The sequence below is a fragment of the Teleopsis dalmanni genome, chromosome 2, assembly GCF_002237135.1.
Source record: "Teleopsis dalmanni isolate 2A chromosome 2, ASM223713v2, whole genome shotgun sequence".
Lineage (NCBI taxonomy): Eukaryota > Metazoa > Arthropoda > Insecta > Diptera > Diopsidae > Teleopsis > Teleopsis dalmanni.
This window is the reverse complement of record NC_051847.1, coordinates 195,246,424-195,268,562: the sequence shown is the minus strand read 5'-3', so window position 1 is coordinate 195,268,562 and position 22,139 is coordinate 195,246,424. Positions and strand designations below refer to the sequence as shown.

Genomic DNA, 22,139 nt, shown 5'->3' with positions numbered 1-22,139 from the left:
GATCGTCATGATTCCATAATGTATCGATCGATCAGTTTCGCTTTTACTCTCGTTACAAACGAAACTCCAAAAGTGAAAACACATCCACTTGGTGGTGGATTTGTAAATCTAATGATCCAAAACTATAAATATTTGTTTACAAAATAAACAAATAAAAAAAAACAAAAAGAATTTAATGTGTTTGAAAAGATACTAAATAAAGCTACTCAATCACCGCCCTCGAATTCCGCAACGGAATGGATCAAAGGGAATATTGTTGGTGAAATATTAAAAATAGTGCTATATGTAGTGTACGCGGTATAGAGAAAGCAGTGTCTACGAATTATATTCAGTATCTCGTAGGAGTTAATGAAGGCGCAGTTCAGTACCAGTTCATTAAAATAAAATTTTAATTAATTTCCGCTGTGCTGGGTTACGAATAAAAGTGCTAAAATGTTCAAAGTATCTCAAGAATTGCGTTTAGATACAAGTGGCAGTACTACGCGAAAAAATACAACTCCCAATGCGAACAGTGAACATGATTACACATTTGGCAAATATCAGAAAACACCTGATGCAGGTGAGTAAATCGGTTTAGAATATCATATATATATATATATGTATATGTGTGTATAGACTAGCATTACCCCTTGATAATTCTTACAAGTGCTTTCAGAAAAATACATTTTTTTGTTGGCACCTAATCAAAAATTCTGTGGGTATCTGCAGTATCTTACAATAGTTTCTACCTTGAACTTGAAAATATCAAATCTACCTGAACAGCGAAAATATAATACAGAAAAAAAAAGGACAAAAAATAACTTTGAACACATTATATCAATTATTTTATTGAAACGTAAGAGGACTGTAAAATTAAAGTAAGGAATGTAGTGAATTTCATCCATATATCTGATCTGTTTCGGCTGTAGGTTTAAAGTTTTTCACTGTGGACACCACAAGAAAAAAATCTTAATCTTGTGAGTGTTAGAAAGAGATAAGTGAGAGGTAGATACCATAGCTCTAAGTCTATCACTGTTAGACTATGTTATACGGATGATCGTTACTATCTAGAATCATCGGAACTTGACTTACGCCGATATCTATTTATGCCAATTAGCTGAATATGTTACAATACAAGAACTCAGAGGTTTAAAAAAAATCACATTTAACCTTTGACAAAGCCTAAAATGTCTTAGAGCTCACTCAAGATCTTAAACAGCCTGGTCAAGATTAATTGTTCCTTCTAATAATAATACTTATACCTAACACGGTTTGATACACATTTAACAACGGGTTTTAGTAAATACAACTATACTGGACAACTTTTTTCACTATGCTATATGGCAATATATGGGTTAGTTTTTCAGATATCGGGTCTTTAAGTTAAATATTTTATATAGAAAGTATATATGTGCAGTTTTGTTAAAATTGCATAAACTCATTAAAGCCTAATAGCATTAAATCCTAGAAGTAAACTATGTCCTTATATTACTTACCTACTTACAGCTCTTCTTTTCTCCTAGTGGAGCATAGGGCCTCAATTGTCCTAATATAGTGCATTGGAAAACGTTACCCAAAATAGCTGACTCTACCAAAAACCATCATTAAAGCGACATTATGGAAATCTGAATTACGACTGATACTTCTGTATCACTTATTTTTCAACTTACGACCATAGTGCCTTGATATAGATACTATATAAAAGACTTAGACGTTAGTAGTAGTTTTTATAGCAGATAGCCAAATTGAAAGATGCTCACGGTATGACTACCTAAAAATATTACAAGGGTTTTGTTAGTTAATTTACTAAATACTTTATACACCCAAATTACCAACATAATGGAAATACTCTCTTTAAGGTGTTTTTATATCAAAGATCAATAGAGCTTTCACTTTAAAGAGAATCTTGAATTTATTGGAATAAGTACCTGATTTTAGTAACCTATTATTTTACCATATATAAGATTTCTAAATTATTGTTAATAAAATACTTACCTTCTTTCTAATTTCACAGATGTGTATCCAGTAAACGATCATAGCATATTTATTGCACCGGAACTAACCGATACCAGTAAAATACAGTTGCTGCATTTTCCTAACAGTGTAGTTCACAAAAATACAAATATCAATTTTATAATAAGGCGAAATGGAGCTAAGGGAAACTTTGAAGTTAAAGTTGAAAGTCCTTCTGGAGTTCTAAGTACAATGGTATTAAAGGTACTTGATCCAGAACGAATTGAAATTGATTTTAATGTCAACGAAGTCGGTCTCTACAAAGTCTTTATGAAATGTAATTCTGTACCAGTACATAAGTCCCCGTTGATTATCGTTGTCATATGTAATGAAGCAGAATCAATGAAAACATAGATATACAAATATACCTATATTGATATATATATATATCTATGGTTTATCAGCAGTACTTTTCATGTGTCATTATTTAATGTACTTTTAAGTTCTACATATATACCATTCTTACATAAGTTTAAGTTTAAGAATTCATCTTTGTGTCATATTAGAATTAATTATATAGACTTTTAGAGATAATACAAATCGAATGTCATTGTTAAAAATCGTTTCACTTTGAATTTATTTACTAAAACTCACCACTATTAATTTCAATAAAAAATAAATGAAAGCCTATTTACATTTTGAATTCATTAAAGCTATATTAGACCTCTTTTAGGAAGATATACTAACAACATAAGTGTTAATGCCAATTCTAATATTATAAAGCATTGAAAATATGAATAAATTTCTGTTTCTATTTGCTACTTCATTAAGGCATTATTAAATTATGTTAGATTGGCTTCTCCTGAAGTCTGAACTTTAAAAAACCAGTGAGCCGTCCTGACGTATTCTGGGCAGTAGTGTTCACAATCGAAAAAGAAAATAAAATGCGAACTAAACGTAGATCTAGCGTTCTTAAAAACCACAACAATATTCTATCGGATAACCAAACCACAAATCAGGTCTTGAAATTAGACGGCTCAACTTCTAGAACAGTCTAACTACCTTAAATGAATGAAACTATATTTCTTTGATCAAGATCTTGCCATATCGAAATTGACGTAGAAATCAAAAAGCCGATGACTCTTCATACTAGAACGGATTTTCTGCAGAGCCGATATTCACACAATTGGTTATGACTAAAAGATCTATTAATACACAAATGTAAGACATTCTACACATCTGTATAAAGTCCGTATATATATAAGTCTTCCATCATGTTAGAATAGTAAATGTCTATATTCTAAATACAATTCTAAGCAAACATTATCGCTTATAAATAGAAAAAGCGATATTATCTGAATTGACGGCATTTAATACCAGTTTCTGTCCTTTTAGAGAGCAGGCCGTCATATTTAATATAATATAATAATAATATAATAAACTACAGCCAACCGGTAGAAACGGACTCCTTTTTTTTCTGTATAATTAAAGGTTGTCCAGTTCATGGTCGTGATTTCAGAAATTTGTGTCAGACATTATATATATCAAATATATCAAATACAACTATAATCTAAGACATCATATGCTTAGTTTAGGGTTTGTCATTTTTCAAAATAGATCATTTACAAATTATAAGTGGGTAAAATTAAAAAAACGTATGTGAGGAATAGTAACTACTTTTAAATGGAATTTTCTTTATTAATAAAGCTTAGTTCTGACTTGGTGTATATGTCAAAAAATAAGTGTGCCATCTGGGGCAGTGCCAATTCTCAAGTAGTTGTAAAAAAACTATTAGATCTGAAACCAAACCCAAAATTATAGTGTATGATGTAGTATTTGCTCTGGAAATATGATAGATCCCTATTTATTTGGATATGATAAAGCTGTGACATAAATCTTAAATTCCTATCGCTACAGCAATATAATTATCCTTTTTTTTTCTTTTGGCGAAGATTGAATATCTGTATCTCGAAGATATATAGTTTCAATAGACCTTTACAAATCATCTTTGGACTTTATTGGGCGAGAAATTTACCGAATGTGTAGTTTCAAATTTTGATGACGAACATTACGATTCGTCTCCACTGATTCTTATTTGTAGTGTTTCACGAAAGGTGACGTTTATACGAACATTTCTTGAACTCTTGACAATTTGAAAATGAATATTTCTCAAAGTATATCTGAAATATAATCTGCAATTTGACTATTAACTTTTTGAAAACTACCTTAAAAAGGATCTAGTTCCGTAAAGTATTTCATGCAGAAGATTTAAATAATGTCGCAACTCATTCACACCTAATGGTAGGTGTGAATGGATGTATTCCTAATATATTTCTTGTAGTTAATTATATTTATTATTTAATTATAATATATAATAAATTATATATATATGGCGTAATTATATATGGCGATTGAGTGGAACCCGATGGGTAGCAGGTACTCACACCTGGAGAAGGCAAATCGACATTGAAATATTACCAATCGTACCGAGTGGAAGATATTTGTTGCGGCCCTATGCTCCTCCTATGAGTTAAAGGATTAAATATAGTATATATTTTATATATTATTCGTAATATATTGGAATAAAAACTTTATCAAAATCTCAATTACAAGAACCACAAAATGAATAGCGCTGTTGTATAGAGCTGCTCTTGGAGACATAAGACAGCCACCTTAGGTTAATTGTTCTTCTATCTTAAAGAGCTATTGGATATATACATTCACGGACATCAGAGCTTCTTAGATTGCAAGGATTAATTAATTTTCATAGAAGAATAAAAATCTGAGAAATGAAGTTAATTAAATTTATTTACATATATTATGTTCAAGAACTTTTCCCTTTTCCCCCCTCTATGTTCTTAAAAAAATATTTTATAAAAATTAGTAAATGTATCACTAATAATTAATTTGTAATAATTACTTTCAATTATATAATATAAAGAAAATTAATTATCAAAATTTAATTAATAATTACATCAAATTGATACGTCAACTCTTTTATAAAAAAAATTGTCAACATCACCTTTACTTTACTTACCTTTATATACCCACCGGATTACAAAGCCTTAAAAAAATTTAAATTTTTCTTCTTCGTCTACATATGTTATCCAATTACGAATGAGAGTGAAATTAATCTTAATTTATTTATGTTTTTTTTATTGTTATTGTTGTTGTTTCATTATTTTGTGTTCTTATCTTCAGGCCTTTTGTTTACATTTGTGTATTCATTACTGATTCCCGCTCTCAATAATGATAATTGCTAAAGTCATTATGCTTTTTTTTATATTTCGTTACGCTAATGAACATTTGATTGCAGCACTCAATTCAATGAACGATTACTGGCAAGCATAATGATGATTGCCGACCGGCAAACAATATTGTTGCTCTCTTTTGTTGCTGCAATTTGTGTTAATGACATTTTATGTTATCAAAAAGCAGTGCAGTAGTTGGAAAGGTGTAAAAATATTAAATTTATTGTCTAACATAATTTGAACAAAATTAGATAATTATTTTACTAATATTAATTATTAAATGTTTTTTTTTTATGAACTTGCAATAATAATAAATTTGTAACAATTAATGTCAGATATTATAATACAAGTTTAATTTCAAGAAATTATATTAGTAGAGTGACCAGAAGTTCGAAAATAATAATCGGTATTAACCATTTAACTCCCCTCTTTTAAATAAGATTTTTGTCTTCCATTGGGGTCAATAATAATAGCTAAATGAAATTGTTTAATGTTGAGCGCAAATAATCATTTTATTTTGAATTTGGTATAAAACAAATTTTCAATATTTTAAGCGCAATTTTACTAGCACTTCAAAATATTAAAAGTCAATTTTGCTGTAGAAATTTAGTATTGTTGTGGATTATAACGAAGCTATAATAACTTTTTCACCCGAGATTTACTTTAAGATTAATTTATAAGATTAGATATTTTATCAAGTTAATGTAATTACCCTGAAATTACCAGCTGTTTTATGTTATTTGACCATTCACTTGTATTTGGCATTTTAAGTTTTTGAAATATTGTGTTTACTTGCAAATTAATTAATAAAAATTCAACTTAAGGAAACCGAAAAAAATAATATATTAAAAAAAAGCTGTACTGACATTTTAACATATGTGTAGCTGTCAAATAAAATTTTGGGATTAACCTAAAATTGTTTGATTGCACCACACAATATAAGCAAAAAATGACAGATCGAGAGGAAATCTAGATTTACCAATCATAAGTATAAAATATTGTATTATATTTATAAAATTTAATTTAACCGCTCTTAAGATCGTTTATTTAAGAACTAAAATGATTGATTAGTAACACCTACTTAATAAGTAAGTAAGTTACACTTTACACTTACTTACTAAGTAACACTTACTTAGTTATGTTAGTAAGTAAGTTACACTTACTTATGATGTTTGCGATTGGTAAACATGAGGTAACTTTTTCAATCGAGATTCACTTTTAGTGCAATTTTCATTTACGATTGGTAAATCTGTATAATATTCAAGATTAATATATATTTCTTTCTATATAATATATAGAAACAAATAGAGATTAATATATAACCCTCGAGATTAATTAATAAGACTCTAAACAGTTTGCTAGAGTATTAAAATTACGCTAAAATGAAGAGTTGTTTTATATGACTTGACAAATAATATATAATTTGATTCGATATATGTACTTTTGAAATATATAAATGCTTACTAACACTGCTACAAAAATGTTAGATTATTCTTAAAATGTTCAATTGGGCAAAGTTTGACAGATCGAGAGTAAATCTAGATTGAATCCAGATTTACTAATCAAAAACGCCATTAGTTATTGGTAAATTTTTGTTTATATTTAAAAGAAATATTCGTAATAAAACCACATTATGGTTTAACCCATCTTAAGCCCAGTTAAATTACATTTTATTATAATATTTAATATATATTAATTAATTATTGAAAGTAATATATTTAATATTAAATAAAAATATATTTAAGAATAACATAAAAATGAATGTACGTATTCCTAAAAAAGTCAAAAATTAAAAAATTCAATAAGACGATTTGTTAAAATTAATATATAATTTTATAAAATTAATATATAAATTTATAAAAATATTTAAATAAAATTATTGGATTTTTATATGAATCAAAGGTTTCAATCAAAGTGAAATAAATAAAAGTATTTTGACAGTATTTATAAGGCATGATAATTTATTTAAAATTAAAATTCTTTCAATTAATTTCTTAGTTAAATTATATAAATATAAGTTTTAAATGCCTGTAGCATTTTTTCAATTGAAGCTTAGTAATAAACACAACAAGTAACTTTAATGATGATGAGCAAAGTCGCTAGGCAAGCAAATTAATATTATTCTTCACATTTTTACCAACGGCTAGTTGTTTTTCACTGTATTTGTCTCTTTCTTATACATGTGAATTGATGCACAATATAATGTAACAAGCTATATGATATTTGAATGTCATTATTAAGCAGTGTGACTCTCTTAATGATAATAAACAGTACGGAATGTATGCTGTGGGTATGAATTAATGCTAAATGTTGAGTTTTCTTTTGTTGGAAGCAACATGTTCGAAGTAATGCAAGAAGTATAAAAGAAGAAGATATGTGTTAATTATTAATCAAAATAACAGTGAGTCAATGAAAAAATGCTACACACTTCCATTTAATTTTTGTATGAACATATTTTTATATATATCTTATTATTTTTTAAAATACTTTTTGATAACTTTTTTTCTTATGCAGATTTTTATTCTATATCTATTCTATTTTCTCGCAGCCAGACATTTTCTTCGGGGAGTATTTTGATTATACTGACTATAGTTTTTTTAACCATTCAATTAATTTATCAATCAATCATTTAATTTATTATTTGTGTTAATAATGAAATATCTCGGCTTCAATTCCAATAAGATAGGAAATATCGTATATCAGGGAGAGGTAATATTCTAGATGAAAAATATAAGAAAGAAAAATTTACCACCTGGTAAAGTATTTTCATGATAGGAATACCCAAATGTCATGTATACGATTGGATGTTTGAGAACTTATAGATAGCGGAGTTGGAAAACTTGGTTTCCTATGTGGCCGGTACTAACTTCATCTAATTTTAAAGCGACACCCTTTTCTTCCGATAGGTGGAAAGCAGCGAAAGCCATAGTGTGAGACTTCAATCCACTAAAATCACCTCTTAGAAATGAAAAATGGTCAAATTTCAGCCATTGACCGTAAAGGTCAAAAACCGAAACTTCATTTCAGTTCACAAAGAAAGCTTAGTTTTTTGCAACAAATATACTTAAGCCAAAATTGGAAATAAGTGAAAATGGGGGCATAAATTCTGTGCAAGAGCTTTTTGTAATCGTTTCTGTTAAACGAGATTGTGCGAGACACGTGGACGTGATTCTTCAGATAAAGGGCCAGAAATTGAGCGAGCTAATACCTTATATTATTCAGTATGTCAATGGGATATATCGTACATCAGGGAAATGCAATATTCTAGGTTAAAATATTAGATGGAAGAATTTTATCGCCCGGTAAAATAACTTAGTGATAGGGATACCCAAATGTTATATTATCGATGAATGTTTGTGGACATATAGATAGCGGAGTTGGAAAAATGTCTGTCAACGGGTTTGTGCTTGTAAAAAATATATGAAATTTGAAATACCAAACAAAATAAAAGATTTTGTTATAAAGTAAAAAAAATTCCTTTCAAATATATTACTTTTTTCATACATTAATAAAAAAATTTATTTTTAATATTAAATATTACATATTTATATAAAATATTATTTATTTATATATTTATATTTATATATTTATATAACATTATTATATTCTGATATATTATATTTATATTATTTATTTATACATTTTGTTTTATGAAATTTTATTATTTCTCTTATATTTTTCTAAATTATAAGTAAAAACTTATGTATTAATCAATTCAATTTAAGACAGACAAAAAAAATTTATTAATGAAAAATAAACAAATTATATAAAAACAACTAAAATTTTAAATATTTTTTGTTTTTAGTTTATAAATGGGATTCTTCAATTCCCATTCCTTTTCATGTTAGAAAACACCCAAAACAAAATCAGAAACAACAGCAATACCTGTGCACAACATGTGAAAGAGAACGAGACAGCTATATGATATCAAAGGAAAATACAAATGTTCAAATTCATTATTGCTATTTTTTCTAAATGTGTCTACATCATCATTATTAGTTTTTTAGTGGTGTAGTGCGGTTGTGTTCCGTGTGAGCGCAAAGAGCAGAATTTAATTAATTATCATTAAAGTAATTACATCATTTATTTTTTAAAATATTGTAATTATTATTAAGTTGAGTTTATTTATTTAGTGTGATTGCACTCCACAGCATAAACCCTAATATTTGTTATTGTTTCCATCAAACAATTTCGTATGCAAACCAAAAATACTGAATACGTGAAAAAGTAATTAATATTTGGTGTTATTGTGTGCTGGTTTAATTATCTAATAAAATTTATAAAGTGATGTGAATAGATAAATTGCTACTTGCACATAGTTGGTGCCAGTGACAAGTAATAAAAATACGAATTAAAAAAAATTATATATATATATATACATGTAATGAAAACGGCAAAAGCAATAAGCGAAAAAACATCTCCCATCTTCCTCTTCTTTGTGCTAATAGGGCAAGTCAAAGCACAGGCAGCAGGCTGGCACAGGCAGACATCTTCTTTGAAGAAGAAGACCTTTCGGTTTTGTATACTTGAAAATCTGCTTTAGTACGATTTTTTTAATACACTAAGAGAAAATCGGAATACGCTCTTAAACTTATTAATTTCTTTTTAAATAATAAAAATGTTAATTAATTTTGGAAATTTTTGCAGTGCTGATTTTATTTGTTTACAATTTTTATTAACTGCTACATTTGTTGTTGCTGTATTTTGTGAATTCTATAATTAAAATGTCAGTGCATATGTGTGAGTGCCGGGGAGATGGAAATTTAATGATCATTCGCAATCAATAATTATGTATCATAATATTTGCAATTATTATTTTAGCAAATTTTTTTTTTTCTGTTGCTGTATTGCTGTGTTTTCTTTTTTGTTTTTGTGTTGTGTTGTGTTTATTGCATTTAGTGTGTGCCGTGTTTGAGAGAGAAATCTAGTCAATTGCATTGTTTACACTCCTAAAGCTTGTGTCAACAGCCAAATTTGGCAAAAGCAATTGCATCCATAAACAACAATACGTACGACATGCGGGCATCGTAAAGGAAAACATAAATTAAATTTTTTTTGTTTTTATTTAACTTAACGAGTGGTGGTGGTAACCTTGAAAGACTCTAATTCACCCCTGCCGAGTGCAGGTTGTACCCGCGGTTGGTGGGTTTAATTGCCTTATGATGAATGTCTGTGGTTAAAAATGTGTGTTGTGCGTAACGATGATTTTCCACTTAAGCGCTTTGACCTGCATAAAATCAAATTTGTTCCATTGGCTGAGTATTGAACCCTTTTTGGGTTTTAGCTAACCGGCAAATTTTCAGCTGTTATTGAATTGAAATGCATACAAATAAAGTACAAGTAAAGTAAATGTAGATCTACTTTGTTGAAAATTGGAAATTCTTCTCTGTTAAATTTTCTACTTTTATAAAAATATTTATTTAAAACATTAAAATAATTGTTGTTATTGCTATGCCAATTTTATACATACTATTCTTTACCCCATCCTTTACTGTGGTTGTTACTGTCAATGACTTGAATTCAAAGTCAGCTACATCGCAATATCTTAACCTCTATTGCTTCTCTTGATGAAAAGCATCAATTGTATCGGTGGGAGACTTGAACCTACTAAAACTATTTCTCAAAAATGTCCAAAAGAAAGCTTACTTCGAATATATTGAGTTTAATAGAACGTCTAGAACATTAGGTGAACCCATTTTTTACAATTGAAATAGATATTGCGGAGTCGCCATAGAATTTATATAACCATAATTAGGATCGAGTATGTTTCATATTCCTATACAATGTATGTCGGTGAGTATTAAAAATAAACTTTAAAAAAAATGTCCAAAAAAAAGCTCACCTCGATTATATTAACTTTAATAGAATGTCTAGAGCACTACGTGTAACTTGTGATAAAATTCTTACAACGAAATTTAGTGAACCCACTCTTTACAATTGAAATAGATATTGCGGAGTCACAATGGAATTTATATAACCATAATTAAGATGGAGTATATATCACACTCCTATACAATGTATGTCGATTAGTATTAAAAATAAACTTTAATAGATTGTCCAGAACACTATGTGTACGTTCTGGTAAAACTCCCACAACCAAATTCAGTAAACCCGTTTTTTACAATTGAAATAAATACTGCGGAGTCACCATAGAATTTAAATAACCATTATCCAATTTGGTTTACGATTCACAATTTTATACATTCTATCTTGATTAGTATTAAAAATGAAACGCGGCCCTATCTGTCGCTGATTTTTTTATTTTGGAACTAAGAAATCACTTCCTGGATTTCTGGAATATATATATGGTTTAATTTTAATCACCAAAATAACTCAAAGCGCAAAGCAAATATTGCTAGTGTGTCGGATGTTAGAAACTCCAGAAAAATTGTATATTTTCTTACCAAATCTTCGAAATTAAGTCTTTTCCAAAATAAGGTGCTTAATTTGTAAAAAAAAGTGGGTCAAAAGCAATAAAAAATCCAAAGATCATTTAAAACTAAAATACTGCAGAAATGAAATTTAATACCAACCAATAATGGCCTCAAAAAGTTGGTAAATTTCTTAAAAAAGGCTGTTATATATCAAAGATATTACAAAGGAACATATTCAACACTTATATGACAATGTTTCCATTGAATAAAGTTTATATTAAAGAACTTATATATATATTTAAACGAAAATCAGTGTTTTTGCGACTATAAGTTAAAAAAGTGAATTTTATTTCAATGAGTAAACTCGTCCTTGACATACTGTATATCATATGTATCTACATATATCTATTTATATAGATATATCTGACACAAACAACATAGAATTGACTCAGTGAAAAGTATATCAAGGACAGAGCGCTAAAATTGTTCACAAAAGTTGATACGTTGCCCAAACCCGCTCTAATAAACCTTAAATCCACCTTAGAACGCACAGGAAGGTATGCTGATCTACGGTCCGTTATCACTTAGAAAATAAATAAATGATAATGATTCTAGTATAGTTAAAGTTTAGTGTGTGGCAGGGATAAGCCCCCAAGCTACAATAGAGTAAAAGTACGCAATAGCACTAACTCAAATCACAACAACAACACAAACAAAAAATATGTTAATGTCAATTTCGATTTTATTTGAAATTCTATAATTTCTTCTAAGTGCTGTATGAATTTATTTGAATCCATAATAAATTATAATAATAAACAGAAAATATATATAGTAAATCATATCATATCATTTTTTTTATTCTGCTATATAAAAGTTTTTGATCAAATTTTATTACTTAACTTAATAACCTGCAACTCTAAGTGTTACTCATATATCTATAATAATAATATTACTATATATGATAATACTATATATAATACTATAATATTTTTTGTTATGTAATGTTTTCAGGTAGTATGGTATTATAATGTGTGAAAACTAAATCACTTATCCAATCGGATTAGCTTTGCATTAACACCAAGGTCTTGAGAAAATTGATTCGCCAAAATTGAGACCCCATGTGAAATGCCTGTAAGTATATTACACATACTTTCTCTATTATATTATATTATTAATAAAATATTTATTTGTTTTTATTATATTGAAGTATGAAAAATTCAATAAAAAGCGTCGACAATGGGAGGATAATGGAGTTCTAGAATTAATTAAATTATGGAAAGTTTGCGCGTATGAGTTACGCACAATTAAACGCAATGGCCATTTATACGTGGCTATGGCAAAGCAATTAACTGGCCTAGGAGTACCAGTGACTGCATTAGAAGTACATTTTAAAGTGAATAATTTAACTCAACGTTTTAGGTAAGCATAGAATTTATTTTAAAATAATTTAAATATATACTAAAATTTTTAATATATTCAAAATAACAGACAGGAGCAGAAAACATATGAAGCAACAGGTATTATAAGTACCTGGAAATTTTATAGCCAAGTAGATGATGTTTTTAAAAGCTTGGCAGCGCATCAAGGCTACAAGTAAGTTAATAGAATACAATATGATTACTATATAAAATATTGAACATATTCATTAAATAAAATTTTAGTCGTGGTTTTAAGACAGGTTTCGAAAAGTAGTGATATGTAACAACAAAAATTCTTTTAATATTATTTTTAGCTGTTCATACAGCTTTTTCGAGTATTATCAAATACCCATCAGACTTTGGACCTTGATCTTGACATTATTTCTTATATTTAATTATTCGTCAATAATTTTTTGAGACTGCACGTACCAAGTCGTAGTTTTAATAAACGATGAGGTCTAGGCAGATAAAAGATTTTTGTCAGATTATTACACTTATCTGGTCCAATTTAGATAAAAGTCGTAACAGCCCATTGCTTCAACTGAATCGGATCCAAATATGGTGCCAGTACTGACAGAACACTTCAGGTTCCAAAAACGGCTGGGTCTACGTCCTGGAGCAACTCGACGAAGACAACTAAGTGCTGTATAACATCCTTAAAGTGGTTACACAAGCAGATCCCTGTGGGCTACAACAACAACTGGACAATTATTAAAAATGGATGCAATAAAATTTAGTCTACTTTTCAAATACTTTTATCAGGGTTATAACTCTGTAGAGAAGAGTCTTCATTTAGAGAGAACCTTCTCCTAGAAAAGAAGAAAAATCATAGTTGTCCCTTATCTAATTGATCTGACAGAACTGTTACTTTAAAATTAGGAACAAGGCAAACTTTATTGACCTGTCAGATTGGTTCTCTTTTGCTGGAATAGGGGAGTCGCACTTTATCAGAGAGACGTTGTTTGTGCGCTATATGCTTCAGACTTCTAACTTTAAGGTGTCCCTTCAGATTTGGCGAACGGACAATGGTATGAGGCCATTATATGTGCTCAAGTGAACTTAAGTGGTTAAAGCAATCATACCAATCTAACCGTAACTTTATTAAATGAGCTTATAAATTGGAAAATAAACTTCAATACTAATACTAGAATGTGGAAGATGAAATATTTTCCTTGCATATACATTATTATATTTTAATTAAGATAGATATAACATTTTGATTATAGTTTAATTTCAAAGCAGAAATGCGCAATTCAGATCGTGATATCCATATGAATTTTCTCTCTCGATTTTGTTGGATTCAATGTTAGGGAGATTTCTTGCATATTATGTCAGTTTATTATGCTCAATAATTGAGTCCTTTTGTTAGTTCCATGTGAAATTTCTAATTAGTAAGAGGTCTTCAACTTTCTCCAGTTAATCTTTTGTTCATTTCATATTTAACTTTCATTAATAAGAGATTTTTAGCTTTCATCAATTATTCCTAATATTTGTTTTATCATAGTATCGAAAACCTCCATAATTTTGGATGTGCTCTTAGTTCATTGTTGCTACCATTTAATCATTTAATTGAATCTAACCATTATTCTTTTTTTTTCTTAGAGATAAACGTATTATGACACCAGCATCAAACCCAACAAACTTACCACCATCAGCAGAATCACCAGTTTGGAAAAATCAAATGTCTCAACAAGAGTTTAACAATAGTAATTCCGAAGGGTTTTACAAGTAAGCACTTTTATTATTCCTTTATTGCAATCATATTCTAAATATATTTTTAATTTATTTTTGCTTAGCAGATCTGAATATGGAATGCACAGACATTTCATGGATCACTCCCAACAACCACCGCCCAACACAGGCAATGAAGTTAATTTTATGGCTTCGACTGCCGCTGCAGCCGCCGTGGCTGCTGCATCAGCACGTTTAACTGATAATATGGATCAATTAAACACTGGAAATGCAGCAAATGGTGTTGTTCCAAATTATAATAAAGTGAAAAAATCGACCGATGATTATGACAAGTTTGTGGATATTGTTAAAAATATCGTAGATAATCATAAAAATACACCAGACAAAATAGATACGTTTGGAGATTTTATAAAATCGTATATGAAACGTTGGCCGGAGCGTATGCAAGACGAAGCCATCAATCATATAACAAACTATGTGGTCGTCAAGAATATGGAGCACGCCTTCAGTAATAGCAACAGCGCTGACGGTGTAAATAATAGACAATAATATAAGTTAGAACCTAGAAATTAAGTTAAGTAATTGATATATTTTAGCTAAGCACATTTGTAAGTTTGCAGTACAGTGTAGTTACTTAATTATAATTTTAATTAATCTTAGGTTCTATTACATGCGGTACTTTAAGTATAAATGTGGTATTTTTTTAAACTGATAAATGCCTGACACAACTCGTTATATGCATTAGATTAGCGTTTTATAAATAATCGCCTAAACTTTTTATATAAATTAGTTTACGTTTAATAAGTTTTCGTATTGATTTTAACGTCTGCGAAATTTTTACATTTTTGACTGCTTTTTCTGTCAAGCTAGCAGTGCAGTCTCTCTTCACTGAGAAATGTAAGCAGTCAAAAGTCACTTATGTGACAAAGACTAGAAATCAGTAATAATTTACTTTACGATTTAATTTAAAATAAGACGTATTACGCAGCTTTACACTCAGCTGAGTGTAAATTTATCGGTTTAAATTAATACCGTTTATTTAATTGAATATATTTTTTTTTGTCTGCTCTGGTACTTTATTGAAGAAGCGTATAGTTTGTATTTTTTTTACTTCTAAGACAGCAGCTATTAATTTTTAGATAAATCGTTAAGCAAAATGTAAAACGCTACAGATAAAGTTTAACTTTAATTTAAAAATACTCCTTATTATTCGATTTCCTTAAGTTTAGAAGTAGTTTTCTTTACATAAGTTGGTAATTAATTTACTTTAAAATTTGTTTTAAGAATTTTATTAAGTTAAAATATACATTAAAGTATTTTTTCAAACATAATACCGAATTTTGTTTTAAAGTAATGCTCTATACACACCATTAGTAATTCATTTTAGGATAAATGTTTATATTGTTTATGCTAATATTGGTTCTATGGACGGTATTAGGTGTTTAGGTCGATTTTTTAATCAGATATTTCTTATTTTAAAAGCATCTACGCTGAAAACAGCCAATTAATAATATATCCATATGCAGCTCTGCATTTTTCGACCCGTAACCACTACTTGTTTACCACCTTTATGCAGAATCTAAAATGCTTTCAGTTAAAGAGCACAATCAAATACTGTATAATATCTACTTGCGTGCTACAGAGATGTACATCCCAATGAGAACATGATCACTCAAACTCCCCCTTCATGGAGAACATATCCGTCGATAACTTTTTTCGTATCATGAAAAGATCGACTTCTATTGCGATGGAAGTCATTGAAGTCGAATATAAATGTTAACTAATAGCCCTCTACATAGATGCAGTATCGTCTTCGAGTCTACGAAGACGATACTTTGCAACAAAAACAAAGTTCTTAACAGGCTTCCTCCTGATGTTCTAAGCGAAGAATGACACCTTCCTTGTGCCGCAAGTATATTGCTACCACCTTAAGATCAGGGTATAGTTATATGCTGAATAGTTATTTGTCACACATAAATACGTCAATTTTGAATGTGTGCCTCCAACTTGAGGTCGTATGATCCATTGAGGTGACAATCGGTAGTTTTTTCACCTCGTTTCAGAGTGGTTTCAATTAAATTCTATCCAACCTACATCAATTTCTTATTAAACAACTTTTATTCATACTTACTCCCTGTTAAATCTATATCCTAACCCAGGCATTCATACGTCTTAATTTCTTTTAAGACATAAAAAACATGTTATATAGTTTCTCTCTGGCTACAACAACTAGATATGCTTGAATTTAATTGAACAATTCAAGTCCATATTTTTTTCCCAAAACAGCTGCTTACTAAAATAAAAAAAGCAATCAAATCGATTACTTCAACTTAAGGATTAATTTCTGGATTAAACTATTGTAGCGATATTAATGTTGATAAACGGTATTTAAGTGTAAATCTTTTATCAGATGAAGAAATAAGTCACCGTTAAGTAGGTTTAATTCTACGATTTATTCAACTCAGAGAATTGATGAAAAAAGGTAAGGATTGATGATAGAGCGGGATAATAATATAATAATGAAAGAGAAGGCGTTGAGCGAAGATGATAAGAGATTTAATCTAACCTAACGAGTAACGAGAACATTAAGCTGTTTAATTTTAAGTGTGGCAAAAAACAGCAAGTTGCTTACGATAGGCGCTAAGCGAGATATTGGCATCACTGTTGCAATCTGTCAAATGTTATCTTTTATAAAACATAACATATTTGTTATAAATAATAAACGAATAATGAACTAAAAAAATTTTCAGAATGCTTTTCTAATTCTGATTAAATTTTAAAATTATCTTTTGCAACTAAATTAATAATAGTTTAGAATACTTATGCTTGTATAAGTATTAACTTGTTAACAGCCAATAAGTTAAAAATTTTAAAAAAACTGTTTTTCAATTATACTTTCTTTACGTACTCTTAAAAATTTTTGTACATATTTATATGTATATTTAAAATATTTATTCTTTTTAAAATATTTTTAAATTTTTGTTCACAACCTTTTGACATATATCTGGAATATGCTTTAAAATTCCAAAAAAGGTTCACAATAGTAACTTATTGTTTGGTAATTTTTTTTTCTGTAGTTGCTAATGTTTGGCCAATTCACAACTAGGTGCTTCGATAGAGAGAGTAGTGTTGTTGTTTTGAGTACATTTTAGCAATTTTAAGCGAGCAACTTGTTGTTTTTTGCCACACTTAAAAGCTTCTAAAAGCGCATATTGTGTCTGGATTCAGAAGCAACAATAATATAATTTATTTGATAATATTACTATTTATTTTTTTTAATTAATGCAAAAAAAAAACAATGTATGTTAATATTTATATTCAAATTATACTATATGCAATATATTATTTTATTAATTTATTTGAATAATACAACCCTTTTTGCCACGTTGCCAACTAAAAATATACCAACAAAAATAGACAACGAAAAAAAACAATAAAATGAAACGTCAAAAACAACAAAATTTACAGTTTATCAAAAGTGAATCAGTAAAAATTTTTCGTTTGCTATAGACTTGTTAAATGATGGGTGTTTCCAATTACGATGGTAAACATATTTTTGAAAGAAATACATTTCATATATATTAATAAAACCTACTTTATAATGCGTAGTATTGCGAAAGCAAGCGCGGCATTTGGAGAATGAAATTGATCTCAAGTTAGTTGCATTCAGTAAAATTGGAGCAGGCACTTCAACTGCGCACAACACAACAGCTGACACATCACCATTGTTAGGAGAACATGTCTTCGATTCGTTGTCTGAAGAAATCGCACAAATGTTAGATAGGGTAAATAATGTTCAATAATATTTTAATAATGTTATTCCATATATATTAATTTGTACAATTGATGAACTTGTTGCGTGCAATATACTAATTTCTTTAATACTAGTTGTCTACGATAAATGAGACTATGTCAGAACTACCGGCAACAGGTGCAGCTGCCATGCATACATTGCAAAGGCATCGAGAAATTTTGCAGGGCTACAGACAAGAGTTCAATAAAATATGCGCTAATCATACGACTAGAATGGAGCGTGAAGAGTTGTTACGTGGCTCGGGACTATCTACCAACAGTCCGACAAATTCAGGCTTAAGTAGACGCGATATGTATTTGAAAGAGAGTGGACATGTAGCGAAGTAATTATTTTTAATTCAATTAAATTTTTTAGTAAATAACAAAAATAAATTTTTTAATTTATTTAATTATAGCTCAAATCAAATGATAAATGATCAAATAAATATTGCTATCGAAACCAGGGAGCATTTATTATCACAACGACAAGCCTTTAAACGTCTGCAGACACGTTTCAATGATATATCAAATCGTTTTCCACTTATATCGAGGTAATACCTTTATATTTATATATATTATATTTAATTGTTATTTATTAATTCAATCTTTTTTTAGTTTAATACAACGCATCAATATAAAAAAGAAACGTGATTCTCTTATTTTGGGTGCAGTAATTGCAGTTTGTGTCTTTTTGTTACTTTTATACATATTCAATTGAAAATTGTGCTAAAACTGATTTGAACTGTTAACATCAGCTATTTATACATATAAATTATATTGTTTAATTTAAGTATATAACAAGTGTTATGTATAACTTTATTTTTAAGCACTATGTTTGCACGTTACTTCACATTTTCTCGGAATCATTTTTATTCTTTAAGTTGATAGTATTTTTTTTTGTTTTTGTTATCGATTGTGTCCAAAGTGTGATAGAAAAAAATTATTATTCCGTTAATAAAACATTTATTTTAAAAGAAAACATATTTAACGTTTTCAAAATTAGATTTAAAAAAAAGTTGATTATATATAGCACTCGCGTAAATAATAATATGTTGGAATCCTTTGATTTGAAGCGAATGAAAGATATTTGTAATGACAAAATTTTATTTTATTTAAATTAATATTGTATATAATTATATATCAATAAATTAAATTTTTACCAAATATTGTTCACATGTTTATAAAGGTATTAGATAATAGTGCATTTTATTTTTGTATTTACTGTAGAGTGCAAGCTAATTACATAAAAACTAATGGTAGCAATTTTACCAAAGTCCTCCAGAGAAAAGGAGGAAAGTTCATATGATTTTTATGGGAGATATAAACTGAGCAGCATTCAAAAAGTGTTTTAGTTAGTGAAGAGGATGAAGAAAAAGGAGAACAGTGGTTAGGTTATAAATTATTTATAGACTCTATGTGCGATATACTAATGGCCACAATTTTGCAATATAATATAGACAATTTAAATTAGAAGACTTCAGAAAACATGTCATTACTGATTATGTTTGTGTTGTATATATAAAAAAAATTAGTCCTTTGTAAGTTGACCTTAAGGAAGTCACAGGTTTATGATATCATGTAAAATATCTTCTGGTAAGAGAAAGGAAGTGTGACGGTCAATTAGTTTGCACTTTGGAAGTGTTATAGCTGAGTGACTACGGGTGGAGATTATCACTAGCTTTGCGATTAAAATTATTATAATCACGAAGAAATTTTTTCTAAAAGCTTATATTGCAATTGAACTGTGAAATAGGGGGGCAAAAATAGTTCAGCTGTTTATATACATACATATGTAAACAAAGTAAATAAAAACAAAGAGTAAAAACAGTAAAAGGCAGTTCCTCACAAAGAACTAACACGTGGTATTTCCATAAAGTGTACATACTTATATTAAATTTTATAAGACTTAAATCGAATTAATTTATTTCAGTTTTACATAATTCACAATATGGTACTGTATATAAAATAATACATCCATATACATATGTATATATATTTATAGTATGTAAACTACAATAATAACAAAACAATAACAAAAATTTATTTGTATATTATTTGAATTAATTGAATTTTTGGCTAACCATACAGCCAACCATACAATAAATAATTATTATATTTAATTAAACTTCGTTTATTATATTTATACAATATACGATAATAAATAATTGGTATTTCATTATATTGCTATTAAAAAAATTTCATGTATATGTGTCAAAATCTGCAGAAAATGTTAAAACTATATTCATTAAACAATATAATAAATTAACAGCATAAAACATTTATGTCTAAACAATACAGCAACTGCTAAAAATAATTAACATAGTTGGTAACGCGTAACAGTGCAATCAGGTGTTAACCATCAACTGTATGGACTGTCAACCGCATTTATCGAACATGTTATTTAACAAACAATAATAGAACAATTTTCAATAAAATTTGAAAGGCTTTAATTAAAATTATAACAAAATGTCGTTAATCCCACCAGCAGCAGATAAAAACCCCAAACCACAATTCTTTGATAATAAAGAATTAGATGAAGTGGCAAAACATTTTATTGGTAATATGCACAGGTAAAATTCAAGAATTGTTTCAAAAATTATTATTTATCTATAACAATACGTGTGCTCACTTATTTACAGATATCGTGAAAATATAGTTATACCTAAAGGCAATGGACCTGTTAAAATCAAAAGTAATGAAGAAAAAATGATAGAAAATGCAGTTGAAAGTTGTATTTTCAAATCAATCACTGCCTGCGTTATGGGTACGAGCAAAACACTATAATTTTTAATAATAAATTATTTAAAATTATTAAAAACTTTTACTTTTTCTAACAGGTTACGGTCTTGGTGCTGCAATTGGTTTGTTTAGCGCTTCAGTAAATCCAAACATGTCTGATCCATTTGGAAATGAAAAGAAGCAAACAGCGCGTGAAATATTTCGTGAAATGCGCACCACCACACATTCTTATGCCAAAAATTTTGCTATGATTGGTTGTGTGTTTTCCGGCGTGGAGTGTGCCATTGAAAGTGTTAGTATTTTTTTAAATTTTTAAAGTCTAAAATATTTAACAACTATTAAATTTATTATTATTTTCATTCATTCTTTATAGCATCGTGGTGTTACTGATTGGCGTAATGGTACTTACGCTGGTGCTGTTACTGGTGGATTAATTGGCTTACGCGCTGGTATAAAAGCTGGTCTTGTTGGTGCTTTAGGTTTTGCCGCATTCTCATCTGCTATTGACTTTTATATGCACAGTAGATAAAATAAAAATTTTGTTATGTAGTTTATTTTAGAATTATTGGTGTGTTCTTGATGCATAATATAAGTGTATATTTGTAATATAGATCTGTTTTTTTCTTCTATTATATGGAAGAAGGCGGGTTTGTAGATGAAAAAGGCGACGTTAGTGTTCTTGCATATTGATGTCATTTAATAAAAAATAAATATTATTTATATATACTTATCAATTCTTATATATAGAATTACGTTCATAGTAGAAGGAATCATTTTCAAAATAGTAGTATATTAGAGATCGTTCTCTAATTTCACTTCTGGACACTCCTACGGTCTTCCAAAACAATTTTATCTCAGTGGTTTAATATTATATTATTTACACATAATGCGGTAAAGAATCGGTTTATTACCTATTTATACACAGTTGTTAAAGTGGAATA

General features: G+C 28.6%; 4 protein-coding genes across 6 annotated transcripts; all 4 read left to right on the top strand.

Moving 5' to 3' along the window:
- The first annotated feature begins 22 nt into the window (after positions 1-22).
- On the top strand, positions 23-2,603 carry LOC119683582 (filamin-B-like). Its single transcript, XM_038097344.1, has 2 exons — positions 23-559; positions 1,994-2,603. Exons 1-2 carry the CDS (start codon positions 433-435, stop codon positions 2,344-2,346), a joined length of 480 nt encoding a protein of 159 aa, XP_037953272.1. The 5' UTR covers positions 23-432; the 3' UTR covers positions 2,347-2,603.
- Positions 2,604-9,095: 6,492 nt separating this feature from the next.
- Positions 9,096-15,893, top strand: LOC119678456. Of its 3 annotated transcripts, none has more exons than XM_038090288.1 (6): positions 9,096-9,253; positions 12,569-12,688; positions 12,765-12,976; positions 13,046-13,150; positions 14,578-14,703; positions 14,772-15,893. In XM_038090288.1, exons 2-6 carry the CDS (start codon positions 12,683-12,685, stop codon positions 15,214-15,216), a joined length of 894 nt encoding a protein of 297 aa, XP_037946216.1. In that variant the 5' UTR covers positions 9,096-9,253; positions 12,569-12,682; the 3' UTR covers positions 15,217-15,893. The 3 variants fall into 3 exon arrangements, with proteins under 3 accessions (XP_037946216.1, XP_037946218.1, XP_037946217.1); XM_038090290.1 differs by having other exon boundaries at positions 9,100-9,253; positions 14,775-15,892; XM_038090289.1 differs by lacking the exon at positions 9,096-9,253 and adding an exon at positions 9,590-9,725.
- Positions 15,894-18,107: 2,214 nt separating this feature from the next.
- On the top strand, positions 18,108-19,348 carry LOC119678455 (Golgi SNAP receptor complex member 1-like). Its single transcript, XM_038090286.1, has 5 exons — positions 18,108-18,211; positions 18,277-18,452; positions 18,556-18,803; positions 18,876-19,010; positions 19,075-19,348. The coding sequence occupies exons 1-5, from the start codon at positions 18,187-18,189 to the stop codon at positions 19,175-19,177; spliced, it is 687 nt and encodes a 228-aa protein (XP_037946214.1). The 5' UTR covers positions 18,108-18,186; the 3' UTR covers positions 19,178-19,348.
- A 1,351-nt stretch (positions 19,349-20,699) lies between these two features.
- On the top strand, positions 20,700-21,787 carry LOC119678454 (mitochondrial import inner membrane translocase subunit Tim22). Its single transcript, XM_038090285.1, has 4 exons — positions 20,700-21,029; positions 21,099-21,223; positions 21,297-21,490; positions 21,572-21,787. Exons 1-4 carry the CDS (start codon positions 20,926-20,928, stop codon positions 21,725-21,727), a joined length of 579 nt encoding a protein of 192 aa, XP_037946213.1. The 5' UTR covers positions 20,700-20,925; the 3' UTR covers positions 21,728-21,787.
- The last annotated feature ends 352 nt before the right edge of the window (positions 21,788-22,139 follow it).